This window comes from Pinus tabuliformis, chromosome 1_2, assembly GCF_031772625.1.
Source record: "Pinus tabuliformis cultivar Carrire ecotype Pingquan chromosome 1_2, CPIR1, whole genome shotgun sequence".
NCBI lineage: Eukaryota > Viridiplantae > Streptophyta > Pinopsida > Pinales > Pinaceae > Pinus > Pinus tabuliformis.
In genome coordinates, this window is record NC_142298.1 from 1,338,388,669 (window position 1) to 1,338,403,969 (window position 15,301).

The window sequence follows — 15,301 nt, forward strand, 5'->3', positions numbered from 1 at the left end:
AGATGTTTTGAAAAAAGAAAAACTTTATGTTAAACTCTCAAAATGTGAATTTGGCAAAACATCTTTGAATTATTTGGGACATATAGTAGGGGGTGGTGAATTGAAGATAGATCCCTCTAAGGTGACAGTCATTGTAAACTGGCCTAAACCAAAATTTGCTACAGAAGTTATAAGCTTCTTAGGAGTAGCACAATATTGGAGAAAGTTCATTTCTAACTTTTCCTTAATTGCAGCTCCCTTACATGCTTTAACATGATTGAACAAGGTGTTTCAGTGGGGAGGCAAGCAGCAAAAAGCCTTCGACACCTTGAAAGAAAAGATTAGTACAACACCAGTACTAGCACTGCCCAATCTTCAAAGACCATTTGAGATCCAAACGGATGCCAGTGACTATGCCATGGGAGCAGTGTTGATACAGCACGGTAAACCCATATGTTATCATTCTGAGACATTTAATTCTGCAGTAGTTAACTATCCCACATATGATAAAGAATTGTATGCATTAGTACAGAGTGTGAAAAAGTGGAAACATTACTTAATGGGCAAAGAGACAGTTATACGTACTGATCATCAACCCCTTTAATATCTACACTCCCAAACTAAGTTGCAGCAATCAAGACACTATAGATGGATGGGTTTTCTACAACAGTTTCATTTAGTCATTAGATATAAAAAGGGCATACACAATAAAGTTGCAGATATGTTATCTAGACCAATTATAAACGCATCTACTATACTTAAGCATAACTCAATATTGCATGAGAGCTACATTGAACAATATGCTCAAGATATAGATTTTAAAGATGTATATGCAACTTTAAGTCAAGGCAAACGAGTAGAAGAATTGGATTATCACATTAAGGACCAACTCTTGTATCATTGTGGGAAGCTATGCATTCCACAAACTGAAAGAGTAAACATAACTCGAGAAGCACACACTCCTCTAATATCAGGTCACTTTGGGGTAAGTAAAACGGTTGCACAGCTGCAAAGATTTTGTTATTGGCCAAAAATGAATGAGACGGTTTCTAGATATGTAAGAGGGTGTACCATGTGTGCTAAAAGCAAGCCCAACAATAGAAAACTAGGCTTGTACACTCCACTACCAATGCCTTCTCATCTTTGGGAAAGTATTTCCATGGACTTTGTTGGAGGATTGCCTAAATCTAGGAAAGGTCATGACTATTTATATGTTGTTGTGGATAGGTTCAACAAAATGTGTATTTTGATACCTTGTAACAAACAGATTACAGCTAAACAAACTGCAAAGTTGTTCTTTCAACATGTATGGGTTCATTTTGGATTACCCACTTCCATTGTGTCCGATTGAGATTCCCGATTTGTTGGGAAGTTTTGGTCGAGTCTGTGGGAACTGATGGACACCAAATTGAAGAAAAGCACAACCTTTCATCCACAAACAGATGGCCAGATAGAAGTGGTCAACAGGACAGTGATCCAGTTGCTCAGAGGCTATTGTAGCAAGCATCCCAAACTTTGGGATGAACATTTTTGTTATGTGCAACATGCTTACAACCGAGCAAAACATTCTTCTACACAGAGATCTCCTTTTGAGACTTGTTTTGGTTTCACACCAAGGTCTCCCTTGGATTTTGCCTTTGGTAAAGACATAGCAGTTGATGGACACCGTGATGTGGACAAGGCAACCAAGTTCATTGAACAAATCCAAGAAATTCACCAGGCAGTATAGGAACAGCTGGAAAAGAGCCAAGCCAAATACAAGGCAAGGCATGACAAGCATCGGATGGAGCATAGTTTCCAAGTTGGTGATCAAGTTTGGTTGTATATCAGCAAAGACAAAATGCAAGGTGAAGGTAAAAAGCTAAATCCAATAAGGTATGGACCTTTCAAGATACTTGAGAAAATTGGTGAGAATGCTTTTCACCTTGATTTACCAGCTTACATGCACATCTACTCAGTCGTTAATGCAGACAGCTTGAGACTATTTGAACCTTCATTAATTGAAGATCCCGAAGAGCAGAGTCAATTGCCTTCTATTGATGATCTGTTACCTGAATATCTCAATGAATTGCAGGAAGACACAGTTCTGGACAGGAAGGTGAGGACGACGCGCAAGGGAGATGTTGAGTACCTCAAGATTGGACTCAAGGGTTCAAAGCCAAGCAGTGCAAAATGGATAGAGATTGGATAAGTGAGATAGCTATACCCTCACTTAGTCGATGCTTGAAAACCAACTTTTGGTGGTCCAAAAGCTTTTTCAATGGAAAGGCCGTCATTCGAATTAGATCCTTAAACACTCTTAAAGTTCCTTGAACTCTGTAAAACTCATACCAAAGTTTCAAAGTATTATGGATGTCGAAGCTTATCAGAAATTACCTCTAAACAATGGCAATTTGTGGCCAGCACGGAACAACGAGGACCCTCAGTCGAAGCGCGCAGACCGTTGGCCCATGGTGACCGCGCACTGGCACAAATTGACAAACGGGAGGTCAAATCCAAAAACAGGGGCAGTTTCTGATACACTAAAGCGCTAATCATGTATTGCAGGGCATCCCCCTCAGTGAAGGAAAGCCTCCAGGCGCTCGGTCATAAGGAAAAGCATAAAACCGTACGGGAATCGCTGATTCTGTCAGAAGGCGGGTTCCACGCTAAAACCGATAGGATATCGGAAGGGCTCCAAGCGGTAAGCGAGTTCGACCGAGTCCCACTCGATGCCATACACTGGGTGACATGCGTCCAGTGGATGAGAGAGAAAACCGCTCACATTGCGCGGGTAAAGGTCATGCTACTTAACCACGCGATATGGATGGAGACCGTAGGATGTGGAGGCTCCAGATAAACGACGGAGGAATGATCCGATGGATGACCGGATTCGATGGGGAAATAGGCTGAGTCATATGAGATTTGAGGTTCGGCATGACCGATGAGTTGGCAGAGGAATCAGTTTCGCGGGCAATCTTGGAGCAACGGAAATAACGACCGTTCAAAGAGAATTGACACTCAGTTCATGAAGAAACAAGTGGCCATCTCTCTCTGAAGCGTTACACAATGATGATGACGCAGAGCAGGGGAATTCCAGTGGGCAGAGGCAGGAGATCCAGAGAGCCGGGAAGCGGAAACAAACAGTCAGGGAGCATATTGGCTTTAAGCCACAGACAAACAAAGAGTAAAGGAAGTAGAGAAAGAGAAGCAGAAAGCCGAAAGGCAAGAAAGAAGTGAATTGCAGAGAACAGAGAAGCCGAGATGACTTGCAGAGCAAAGGCAGCATTGAGCAGACAGAGACAGAGAGAGTCCGAGAGTCTGTGAACTCCAGAAAAGGCTTGAGAGGTTTAAGCAACTCTTCTGTGTATACCTGTCAGGTATTAAGTACCAAATTGAACTCATACCACTGAGACCAGTTGAGGTCGAGATTCAGTAAGGGGAGTCTGTGTACTCTAGAGACTTGGGGAATCCAAATACAATCCTACTGATCATCATCTTTTAAAGTGAGACTCAAATTGAGCTGCTTATTGTAAGAACTCTGCTTTAAGACACTATAGAAAGGCCTCCACTGAAGGCTGGACTAGGAGACAAAGCCCAAGAGGATTGGGTGAACTCCTTATTAAGCTTGTTGTGTTTTATGTGTTTGCTTACTGTGTTTCTCTTACTATTTCAAGTGTCTGTGTATTTCACAATCTTATTGATCCATTGCATAAAATAACATAGGCACACCCCAACACATGAGTCTGTAATACCTTCATTAATTCACTGAGGTCATTTACGGGTGATTTCAGATCAATATACCATTCAATTTAAAGATGCTTTTAAATTGTATGATATGTGGTTTAGTTTATAAATGACATTTAATATTATTATATATGATGAGATATATGCCCTCAATGCTTTAGATTGAGAAGTGTATATCCACACACACACACATAAGCATATATCTACTAAGTGGTCGAATATCACAATTCATATGTATAACCTCTCCATATAAATCGCAGTAAGGGAGTCGCTTCTACTTTCTTGTTGTCATTGAAAGGGTTGTGGGCGACCACCAAATGTATTTTTGTGTGTTTTTTGCATAACTCATCCTTTGGTCCCTCTTTTCAGTGGGTGGTCGTGCTCTTGTTGACTGATTTACAATCCCATGAACCATCCAGGTTATCCTTTAATTGTCTAGTCTTGTTTGCCAACATTTGATACATTGGTTATTTTTCAATTTGGTTTTAACATTGCAAAGACACGAATTGAGCAATGGATAACTAAGCTGACTCAGGAGGTGAATTTGTATGTGGATCTTAGTCATACTAGGTTTCCAGTCCAGTTTGATTGGCATGCTTATGGGTGTAGGTATGTCAATGATGTTTACACAATTCCTTTCTCCTTGTTAGTTGTGTCTAGTATTCGGGGCATCAAGATATTTTTGTCTACGTCTGTCCCTGCTGTCTTAAGTCAATTCCCTTGTCGGTTGTCTCGAGTCTCGTTGGTCCAAATTTGCCGCAAGTCCTTTTGTTCGATGGCGCTACGACAACAACTCATTAGTAGAAGATGAGGCTCATCTGCAACGTCCTCCTCTAGGCAGTGTCGCCTCTTCGGTTGGGAGCCCTTGGCAAAATTTTGTGATGCTATTCCCTTGGAAGTTCGACAAGAAATTCGATCCCTGAAGGCAAGAGAATCCGGTGTGAATGAGAATATCATTCAGATGTTGAGGTGTGTGAATGAAAAACAGAGTGGGTGCCAGACCCAGGTAAATGGAGAAAGCGCCGCCTATACTTCTTGCATTCAATCTTCACTCATAGACAAACAACATCTCTGCTTCATATGGTGTTGCAAGACAAATAGGTTGACAATTACAAGTTGTTTGTGGGTTAGGAGGACCTCAAGCGTGTGCTGCGAGATACTAGATATGATATGGATGACATCGTGGTTTGGTTGAACAAAATTGAGTGCTACATCAACTCAGCTTCAGACACTTACTCCTCAACACCTCAAAATGGAGAAGCAATCATTGACACCACCCTAGTAAACATGGCTAGTGGCAATACCCGTCCAGATCATCCAGTGATCATCTTTGATGAATTATTTCCTTGTGTCTTTTCCATTATCAGTTTCTTTCCACTATTTGGTATCTGTATTGATTTCTTATGTGTTCGGTTTCTGTCTTATTATGTCTACCATATCATTTCAATGATATGCCTATTATATATTGATTTCTTATGTGTTCTATTTCTGTCTTGTTATGTCTACCATATCATTTCAGTAACATGTCACTGGTCAACTTAGTATAGTCGTAATATATACTAGCCTGTACTCATAGCTTTTGCTTAAAGACGGGACAACGGTTACTTTTGGTTATATGTAGACATGAACTTTTTGGCTCCACAGTGAACAAAATACTACACTAAATATCAATTATAAATTTTGTTTTTTAGATATTAATAATAATTAAAATCGGATATTAGAAAAAAATAAATAAGAGAGTCGCTTTGGTTTTCCTTCCTGCTGTTTTAGCGAACGTCAAACTCGATTTAGTTTTGCGTTTAAATCGATACCCAGGTCGGTTGATTTTTCGGCGAGACATTTTCAAGACGATTTTCGTGAATTCAGAGCCGATATTTGATTAAGCACAGAGGTTAATGGCAGGCCGAAGGTTAGAATCCTCAGAATAATACATTTCAAAGGAATTTGGGTTTTGTAGGAAGTAGGGTTTCTGTTTATTCAATAGCGTCGCGATGGCAGGCAGGGAGGTCCGGGAATATACAAATCTCAGCGACCCGAAAGGTATGTAAACACCTCTCTTTTGTATGGAACAATTTGTGTTACGGGTCTATGAACTGTTTGTTAGTTAAACTATTAAATACAAGACTTTCATAGGTTTTTATGATGAAAATTTGCAGAGAAATGCACTACAAATTTGAAGGAAACATATCTTGTTTGAAGATATAAATATATGTCTTTGATCCAAATTATGACATTTCCGATGTATTTATGCTGAAATATTATTTTTGCAGATAAGAAATGGGGTAAAGGAAAAGATAAAATCGATGACGAAGATATCGCGTTCCAGAGAATGGTGGCAAAGGTTAGTGAACCGGCCCTGCTGTATGAACCGTATTTGGTTGCCTCTTCATTTCGTTCATGGGCTTTTAGTATACGAACTGGTTGATTTTTTTAATGAGAATATTTGGGCGATAACTCTTCCGACCAGAGACTCTATGCAGTTATTTCGCTGCATTGGCGGGCCGTCTAGTTGCCCTGATTTTTACCAGGTTTCAGATGCGGATATTCTAGTCGGACCTGTTGCAGGGTTTGAACCCGGGTCATCGTATAGGCGTGAACTTGCTGCTAGACCACAACCCAATAATTAACCTTTTGACTTATTAATTGCAAAAAGAGAAATGTCGTGGCCAGATATCAAGAAAAAGGTGGGATATGTTGTTTCTCCTGGCTCTTTAGGAACCATGCCAAGGCATCTACAAACGTAGATTTAGTCTCAAGCTGGCCCTTGAGCCAGACGGGGTAATAACCCTCAGGCCCCATGGACAAATAGAAGCTGACTGCCAACTGCTGCTAAGCATCAGTTTACAACATTGAGCTTAGAATGTCAGATTTGAAATAGTGAAAGGACATGATAAAAGGGTTGGAGGTGAGATTGCAGCAGACTGGGATAAAAAAAAACTGCAATTCTCTCATATTGGAGGCCTAACCATTGGGCATGTAGTCTTAAGGAAAAGAGCATAAAGCTTGATGATGGAAGATTGAAGAAAATGAGAAAACATAAATCTCAAGCACTAACAAACCAGTAAGGAATCCTGTGCTGGCCTGTGATGAAGAGAATTGGTGAATTACCAGGCATAACAAATGAATCCACCAATAAACAAATGCAGGAGTTGAGCACAATATGTGAATTTAGCTAACAAACACTTCTTCAATGATTTTAATGATCAACTATATATATATATATATATGAAACACAGAATGCCTTTGTAAATTCTTGAATCTATAAGGACCCTGGCCTGAAAGTTGCATTAATTGCATTCATATGTAGAAGAAAAGAGATGGAAATTTAAAGAAGCTTAAAACAGTAAAAGAGCAAAGAAAAAGGCTCTATTTCGAATGAGAAATGAATATAATGGATCCCTCTGACTCAGAATTTTTTTACAATAAAAAATGGCCAATCAGGTCTACAATTAAAGAACTTAGTCTTCTGCCAAAAGTTCCTCTGTCCCTGAAGTCTTCAGCTGTTGTCTATATGCTCTGTGAATGGTAAAGTCCTCCCTGGAATTTTGAAGCTGAATACAAAAATAGTATGAAGATCAGATGAGCCCTCGACATCTTAATGTATTAGCTGTACGCTTCTCATTAAAAATAGAATTCTGTTGTAATGTATTAAATCCTTTGTAAGCTTTCATTGACACGTGCTTTGACATCTATCTTAGTTTATCCACTAGCTCATGTTGTAGTAATTTACCATCAATTTTCAAAATAAAAAATATAATACTACTGTTCCATGTAACAAGTGAACACGAGGATGCACACATGAAATTTGAAATGGATCCAATGTGTCCCACAGACTATAATCACATAAGTTTAGACTTGAAGCAATTTTTCCTTCTTTCTGAATGGTAGGATACATTGCTCATGCTGTGTGAAGGAAAAACTTATCTTCGCCAAGCCTTCACTCTACTCCATTCAAAACCTAGGAAGGGACTTGGCTTATAATGGCTCAACCACAACACTCTTGACTTATGCCAAATATTGCTACAAGAGATATGCTTTGCATTGGATTCCCATGAAATGACAACACGCCATCATTAGAAGGGTACTCATATTAACCAAACTTCCGCCATCATTAGAAGGGTACTCATATTAACCAAACTTCCGAGTATGATATGCCTTCTCCATTATGGCAGCCAGAAATAAATGCAAACAATTGTTCATCCCATATAATCTATATGCCTGGGGTCTAATCCAACTTCTATTGATTTCTTTTCATGGTGTAAACATGGAAGAGAATGCCATAGGATGTGCAAGATGGATGAAAATATCTTCCATGCATTGCACCATTTCTTCCATGCATACCTTGTTGCTGCATTTTAGTTCTTTAAAAAAATGGTTTACATTATTCATTGAGCTTTTTATTGTGGCTGCAAGGGGGGGGATTTGAGGCCATCGATCCTTGGGATAGCTTCAACTCATTTTACTTGAGATTTGTATCCAGAGGAAGTAGCATCTTCAGAAGAGTACGCTGTCCTTGATGGTTTTGTTTTGAGCTTTTTGAGTACTCCCTCTTCCTTTTGATAGATCCAACATGGATATAATGTTTGGAAAGCAATGCTAGAGTCTCATTGTCCAAATTTATGTCTTTAGATTTCATGTTCCTAGCAATCTACTCCATTTCACTAATGTCACTAGCGAGATCGAAGAGGTAAAACCCATGATGAAGCTTTGGACGTGCTCGTGGTTCTATTGACTTTCTCCATGTAACCATGTCATATCCACTCCTTTTAAGTGGGAGATTTAATTGGACAAAGCTTCTATCATTATATAAAGACGAGAATTCTTAGAAAATCGGAAAGGCAAAAAGATTTTCTTTTGTTGATAATTACTTGTGATATTATTATGTTCTTATTAACTTCTTTACGTTCTTCCTTTATCTTCTCATCAAGCAATTATCAAAGCAAAAACATGAAGATCATGGACACCAGGTGTAGGCACTTAGCCAGGGCTAAAACCCTTATATAGGGGAAGACCTAGACAAAAGCTCTTCCTTAAATAGATTCAAAATGAGATAGACCAAGACCTTAGACCAACAAACCTTCCTGCTCCACCAAGTCAACCTTCCAAGATGATTTAGCAATTTCTTGTAGTCTCTTCTTGTCTAGCAGCTTCAGCCCAACAACAACCCAGAAATTTCGGCTCCAACTTCAGAATTTCGATCCCAGATTTAGAATTTCCGTATCCTCAGCTACTGCAGAATTTTGGCTCCTTGCAATACTTCAAAACTTCGTACGCGTGGGATAAGAGAGACAAAAAATTGACTTTTCATGCTTGGGAGAGACCTCCTTCTTCTTCGCTAGCCCTTGCCTCTTCCTTCCTTGAAATTCACACGTTTTCTGGCCCGAGAAGTTCCATATAGAACTTGATGAATGAGTGTGACAAATGAAGTAGAGTTGCTATCTTTATATAGGTGTTTTTGCCCCTCAGTTTACGCCAACTTGTCCAGTTTGAGGCCGACTTGGTGGAGGATGCCTAATTGGCCTATTTTACAATAAAATATTTTTTTTCTTTGACAAATTGAGACCAAGAAGGGTCTTTTACAATACGACATGGACAAGGACACTTGACATAAACCCTAAAAGCTCCTTCAATGCAGGGTTCAACCTAAAAAACAATTGACCCAAGCATGAAACCCATGCTTTAATAAGTCAATTTCTTAAATAATAATTTTCTTTCTTTTTTTCTTTTGACAAATATATTTTATTATGACTCAAATACAAGTATGAAGATCGATGCTTAAACATTTTTCGGAACTCCCTCTTAACTAGGGAGGTATTTATAATTACATATATATAGAGGGACATGGAAGATCTCAAAATGAACTACGAAGAGTTTTAGCACACTCAGTGTTTGCGGACTAGATACTTGACCAGGGTATTCAATCTGGGAGGGACTAAGATGGACTCAAGCTTTTAGCCACTCTAGGTACCATCAGGCTTACTAGCTATCCATCAACCCAAGGATCTCGGTGCGTATCCAAGGTCAGAGCTTCATGACCAATGTCACCCTCCCTCTTTGAGATCTGGACATCAACACATAGGTCAACCATATGTCCTCCCAAGTATCCACCATTAGTTGCTTCAACTCTCCCTATCAAACTAGATATATTTATTTGTCCAAGCATGCTTCCAGAATTTTCAACCTTTTTATGGAGAGATTTACCTGTAGAAACACAAACCCTAATCGATAATGAACTTTCAAATATGCATACAAGTAAATACAAACATTTGGGGTCCTCAATCGTTCTGACGCTACTTTCATCATCAAGTTATATACAATTTGTCAGAAGCTTTCATCTTCTTTCATTTCTTCAACAACACCAAATACATCTTTAGATCTTTCTTAAGTCTTAGTTCATTGTCATAATATGCTCTCCCTATTAACTGGGGAGATATACCCTTTCTTCTATCCAAGCCCCCTCTTAACTTAGGGAGATCAACCACTTCCTTCTGTTATAGCATCGGAGAACCTTTCATGGCTTCTATTCCTTCTTATGGTATCAAGGTTATCTTGATCATCATCATTCACGTAACTTCCTTCATCATGCTTATCAATATTATCAAGTCATCTTTACTTACGAACAAGTACCTGCAAAACTTTTAATAACAAGTATGAACATACAAAAGAATGAAGTTAACTATATCAGAATCATATAAAAGCATTTTGACTTTCGACATTAAACACCTAAACCTAGTTAGGTTCATAATCAACAAAAGTTACATTTCTTTACATACTAGACTTCAACTTCTTGCCAGGGTTTTGTCACAAATCCTAGACTTTATCTTCGAGACACAAACCCTTAGATATCAAATAACAATCCAATCATAGTGCTTTACATCAACAATATGCTTTTACATGTCAGACTTCTACTAGGGGTAGATGCAAACCCTAGAAAAACTAAATCATATCAAAATTAAAAACAACATCATCATCTCCTAGAATATTAATTTCTACTAGGGCTTTGCTACATACCCTAGAATTCATAAACTAAATGATCTGATATTCACCCTATGAGTGACATCAGTTAAAGATTTATTAAACTAAGGTATTACAGACTCATGTGCTGGTGTGTGGTCTATGTTATTGAAACAACGGATCGATCGGATTGCTAATACACAGACAATAAAATGGAAAGACAGCAGAGAAATACAGTAAGCAAACAGAAAGACACAAACAATTTTAATAAGGAGTTCACCTTATCCTCCAGGGCTACGTCTTTGGTCTAGCTTTTAGTGGTGGCTTTGTTTTATTGTGTCTTCAAGTAGAGAAATTACAATACAGGGACTCAATATGAGTTCTCCTGAAGCAGATTACGCTTGGCAGGGTGGTTCTTGGATTCCCCAAGCCACTTGGAGTACACAGACTCTTCTTCCTACCAGCTCTGTGACCTTTTGGTCTACAGTGGAAAGAGCCGAATGTGATGCTCAATCCGGATGGATTCCTCTATGGGAAGGCTTGAATCTTCAAGCTCTCTGGTGCTCGACGCTGCCTCTGGTTAGCTCGACCCTCTGTCTCTTCTGCTTAGCTTTACTGTTCTCTGTGTTCAGTCCTCCTCTTTGGGTTCATTGTTCATTGTCTCTCTTGGTCGCTTGGACTCTTCTCAACTCTAAAACTTATTCAACTGTCTCCGTTCATGGCTTTCAGCCATTCGATCCCTATGCCTGTTCGGTTCCTCTTCCATCTGTCGACTCACCTTCTGCAGCTGCGCTTGGAGTTCCCTGTGTTGGGCGTCATCATGAATGCTCAGGGAGTGGCCACTCGTCCTCCTCTAAATGGCTCCAGCATGCTTCGTCGGTTTGTTTCTTCAGTTATGCCATGGATGCGTTCTTCCTCCACCGTGGCGGTCAAACGGATTCCAAATCTTTTTAGAACGCGGCTTAATTGCATGTCGATTTTGCTTCTTTCCATCAGGCGCAATCTCAGCCGTCCGATCTAGGCCCTCCAGATCCGACGCCATACACACGTTTCGTGCGGTTGACTTGCTCGACTGATAGCGCGCGATCAACGACGGTTTTCTCTCACCTCCACCTGCCACGTGTCGATCGGTGTATGGAATCTCTTCGCTCCTATCCAAAACCTTTATCGTTCAAGGGCGCCTCGATCAATACCGCCGGTTTTCCAGTGCACGGGTCCTGCCTTTGTACGTTAACGATTTTTCGCTTTTTTCCTACTCGCGGTTTCCTGGCTCCCGATGTGATTCTCGGGCTTCCCCTTCAGGGCTCTGTTCGCTCATCAAAAACCTCTTCCTTTTCCCATTCCGAGGCTCCGAGGGGCTACTTTGGCCTCATGCGCGGTCTCCATGGGCCTCGGTCAGCGCACTTTGACCGAGGTCCTCGTCGTTCCACGTCGGCTGCCAGTGTCACTGGTTCAGGGTGTTTTTGATGCTATTTTGGACTTCTTTAGAGATTTGTTCGACCTGATTCAGTCATGGTTCTTTGACAGTCTTTTATGGATCTAATTCAGATCATGGCCTCCCTACTGAAAAAGCTTTTGGACCACTAAAAGTTGGTTTTCAAGCATCGACTAAGTGAGGATACTATTTCTTCATTTGTCCAATCTCAATCCACTTCGTGTTGCTCAGCTTTGAACCTTTGAGCCCAATCCTGAGGTACTCAACATCTCCCCTGTGCGTTTCCTCACCTTCCTGTCCAGCACTGTGTTTTCCTGCAACTCATTGAGGTATTCAGGTAGCAGGTCATCAATAGAAGGCAACTGACTTTGCTCTTTAGGGTCCTCAATCATTGAAGGTTCAAACAATCTCAAGCGGTCTGCATTTACGACTGAGTAAATGTGCATGTAAGCTGGTAGATCAAGGCGAAAAGCATTTTCACCAATTTTCTCAAGTATCCTAAAAGGTCCATACTTGATAGGCTTTAGCTCTTTACCTTCACCTTGCATCCGGTCTTTGTTGATATACAACCAGACTTGGTTTCCAACTTGAAAACTATGCTCCATCCGATGCTTATCATGCCTAGCCTTGTACCTGGCCTGGCTCTTTTCCAGCTGTTCCGATACTGCCTGGTGGATCTCTTGGATCTGTTCAATGACCCTAGTTGCCTTGTCCACATCACTGTGTCCATCAACCATGGTATCTTTACCAAAGACAAAATCCAAAGGAGACCTTGGTGTGAAACCAAAGCAGGTCTCAAAAGGAGATCTCTGTGTAGAAGAGTGTTTGGCTCTGTTGTAAGCATGCTGCACATAACACAAATGTTCATCCCAAAGCTTAGGATGTTTACTGCAATATCCTCTTAGTAACTGGATCACTGTCCTGTTTACTACTTCTGTCTGGCCATCTGTTTGTGGATGAAAAGCTGTGCTTTTCTTCAGCTTGGTGTCCATCAGTTCCCACAGACTAGACCAAAACTTCCCCACAAATCGGGTGTCTCGATCAGATACAATGGAAGTGGGTAATCCAAAATGAACCCATACATGTTCAAAGAATAATTTTGCAGTTTGTTCAGCTGTGATCTGTTTACTACAAGGTATCAAAATACACATTTTGCTGAACCTATCCACAACAACATATAGATAATCATGACCTTTCCTAGATTTAGGTAGTCCTCCAACAAAATCCATGGAAACACTTTCCCAAGGGTGAGAAGGAACTGGCAATGGAGTGTACAAGCCTAGTTTTCTATTGCTGGGCTTGCTTTTAGCACACATGGCACACCCTCTTACATATCTAGAAACTGTCTCATTCATTTTCGGCGAATAGCAGATTCTTTGCAGCTGTGCAACTGTTTTACTTACCCCAAAGTGACTTGATATCAGAGAAGTATGTGCTTCCCTAATTATCTTTATCCTCTCAGTTTGTGGAATGCAGAGTTTCCCACAATGATATAAGAGTCGGTCCTTTATATGATAGTCCAATTCTTCTACTCTTTTGCCTTGACTCAAAGTTGCATATACATCTTTAAAATCCATATCCTGAGCATATTGTTCTATGTAGCTTTCATGTAGCACAAAATTATGCTCAAGTATGGTAGATGCATTTATAATGGGTCTAGATAACATGTTTGCAACCTTGTTATGTATGCCCTTTTTATATCTGATGATTAAGTGAAACTGTTTTAGAAAACCTATCCATCTGTAATGTCTTGATTGTTGCAACTTAGTTTGGGAGTGTAGATATTGAAGTGGCTGATGATCAGTATGTATTACTGTCTTTTTGCCCATTAAGTAATGTTTCCACTTTTTCACACTCTGAACTAATGCATACAGTTCTTTATCATATGTAGGATAGTTAACTACTGCAGGATTAAAAGTCTCAGAATGATAACATATGGGTTTGCCGTGCTGGGTCAACACTGCTTCGATGGCTTAGTCACTGGCATCAGTTTGGATCTCAAATGGTCTTTGTAAGTCTGGCAGTACTAGTATAGGTGCTATATTTATTTTCTCTTTCAAGGTGTCGAAGGCTTTCTGATGTTTGCCTCCCCACTGAAACACCTTATTCAATCCTGTTAAAGCATGTAAGGGAGCTGCAATCGAGGAGAAGTTAGAGATGAACTTCCTCCAATATTGTGCTGCTCCTAAGAAGCTTCTCACTTTTGTAGCAGACCTGGGTTTAGGCCAGTTCACAATGATTGCCACTTTAGAGGGATCTATTCTCAATTCACCTCCCCCTACTATATGACCCAAGTAGTTTAGAGATTTTTTGCCAAATTCACATTTTGAGAGTTTAACATAAAGTTTTTCTCTTTTCAAAACATCTAATGTCTGCTTAACATGCTTTAAATGTTCTTCCCATGTTTTACTAAAAATCAGAATGTCATCCAGATACACAATAATAAAATCATCAAGAAAAGGTCTGAGTACATCATTCATTAATCTCATGAAAGTAGCAGGAGCATTAGTTAAGCCAAAAGGCATAACCAGCCATTCATACAATCCCTGCTTTGTTTTGAAAGCAGTCTTCCATGCATCTTGCTCTGCAACTCTGACCTGATGGTATCCACTGTGCAAATCCAGCTTGGTGAAATAAACAACTTCTTTTAATTGATCTAGAAGATCATCTATGCGAGGAAGGGGATAACGATTTTTGATTGTTATCTTATTCGGTGCTCGGTAGTCTATGCACATTCTCCACAAGCCATCTTTCTTTCTCACCAAAACGATTGGTGACCCACATGGCAATGTGCTAGGCCTGATGAAGCCCTTCTCGATTTCATCATTCTCTAAAGCAGACAACCTGTACATCCCAATGTTAGGCAATGGAACATCTTGTTGCAAAATAATATCATGTACTATTCCCTTTTTGGGTGGCAGACCTTTAGGTTCTTGAAACAAGACATCATACTCTGAAACAACCTTTTCTATATCAGCTTGCTGTTCAACATTTCAGCGCTCAAATACATTGGTTTTATCAGGTTTCCTTTCCCTTACAACCATCAGTAAGAATTGTTTGCATGAATTAATCATTCTTTTCATCTGTCCTTAGTTTATGAGAGTATAATTATTCTTGAGCTTATGAGCTCTTACAAAGTATTCGATTCCATCTTTAACTAGTAGATACTTGTTCTTAGCTCTATAGAAAATAGCCTTTCTATCATGC

The 15,301-nt window shown here is 39.9% G+C and overlaps 1 protein-coding gene across 1 annotated transcript in view; it reads left to right on the forward strand.

Annotated features, from left to right (window-relative positions):
- The first annotated feature begins 5,447 nt into the window (after window positions 1–5,447).
- Window positions 5,448–15,301, forward strand: part of LOC149211142 (ankyrin repeat protein) — a 92,555-nt gene continuing 82,701 nt past the window's right edge. The window contains exons 1-2 of the mRNA XM_089396937.1: window positions 5,448–5,745; window positions 5,976–6,046. Coding sequence (XP_089253063.1) covers window positions 5,697–5,745; window positions 5,976–6,046 — 120 coding nt within the window. The 5' untranslated portion in view covers window positions 5,448–5,696. The remainder of the gene's footprint in view (window positions 5,746–5,975; window positions 6,047–15,301) is intronic.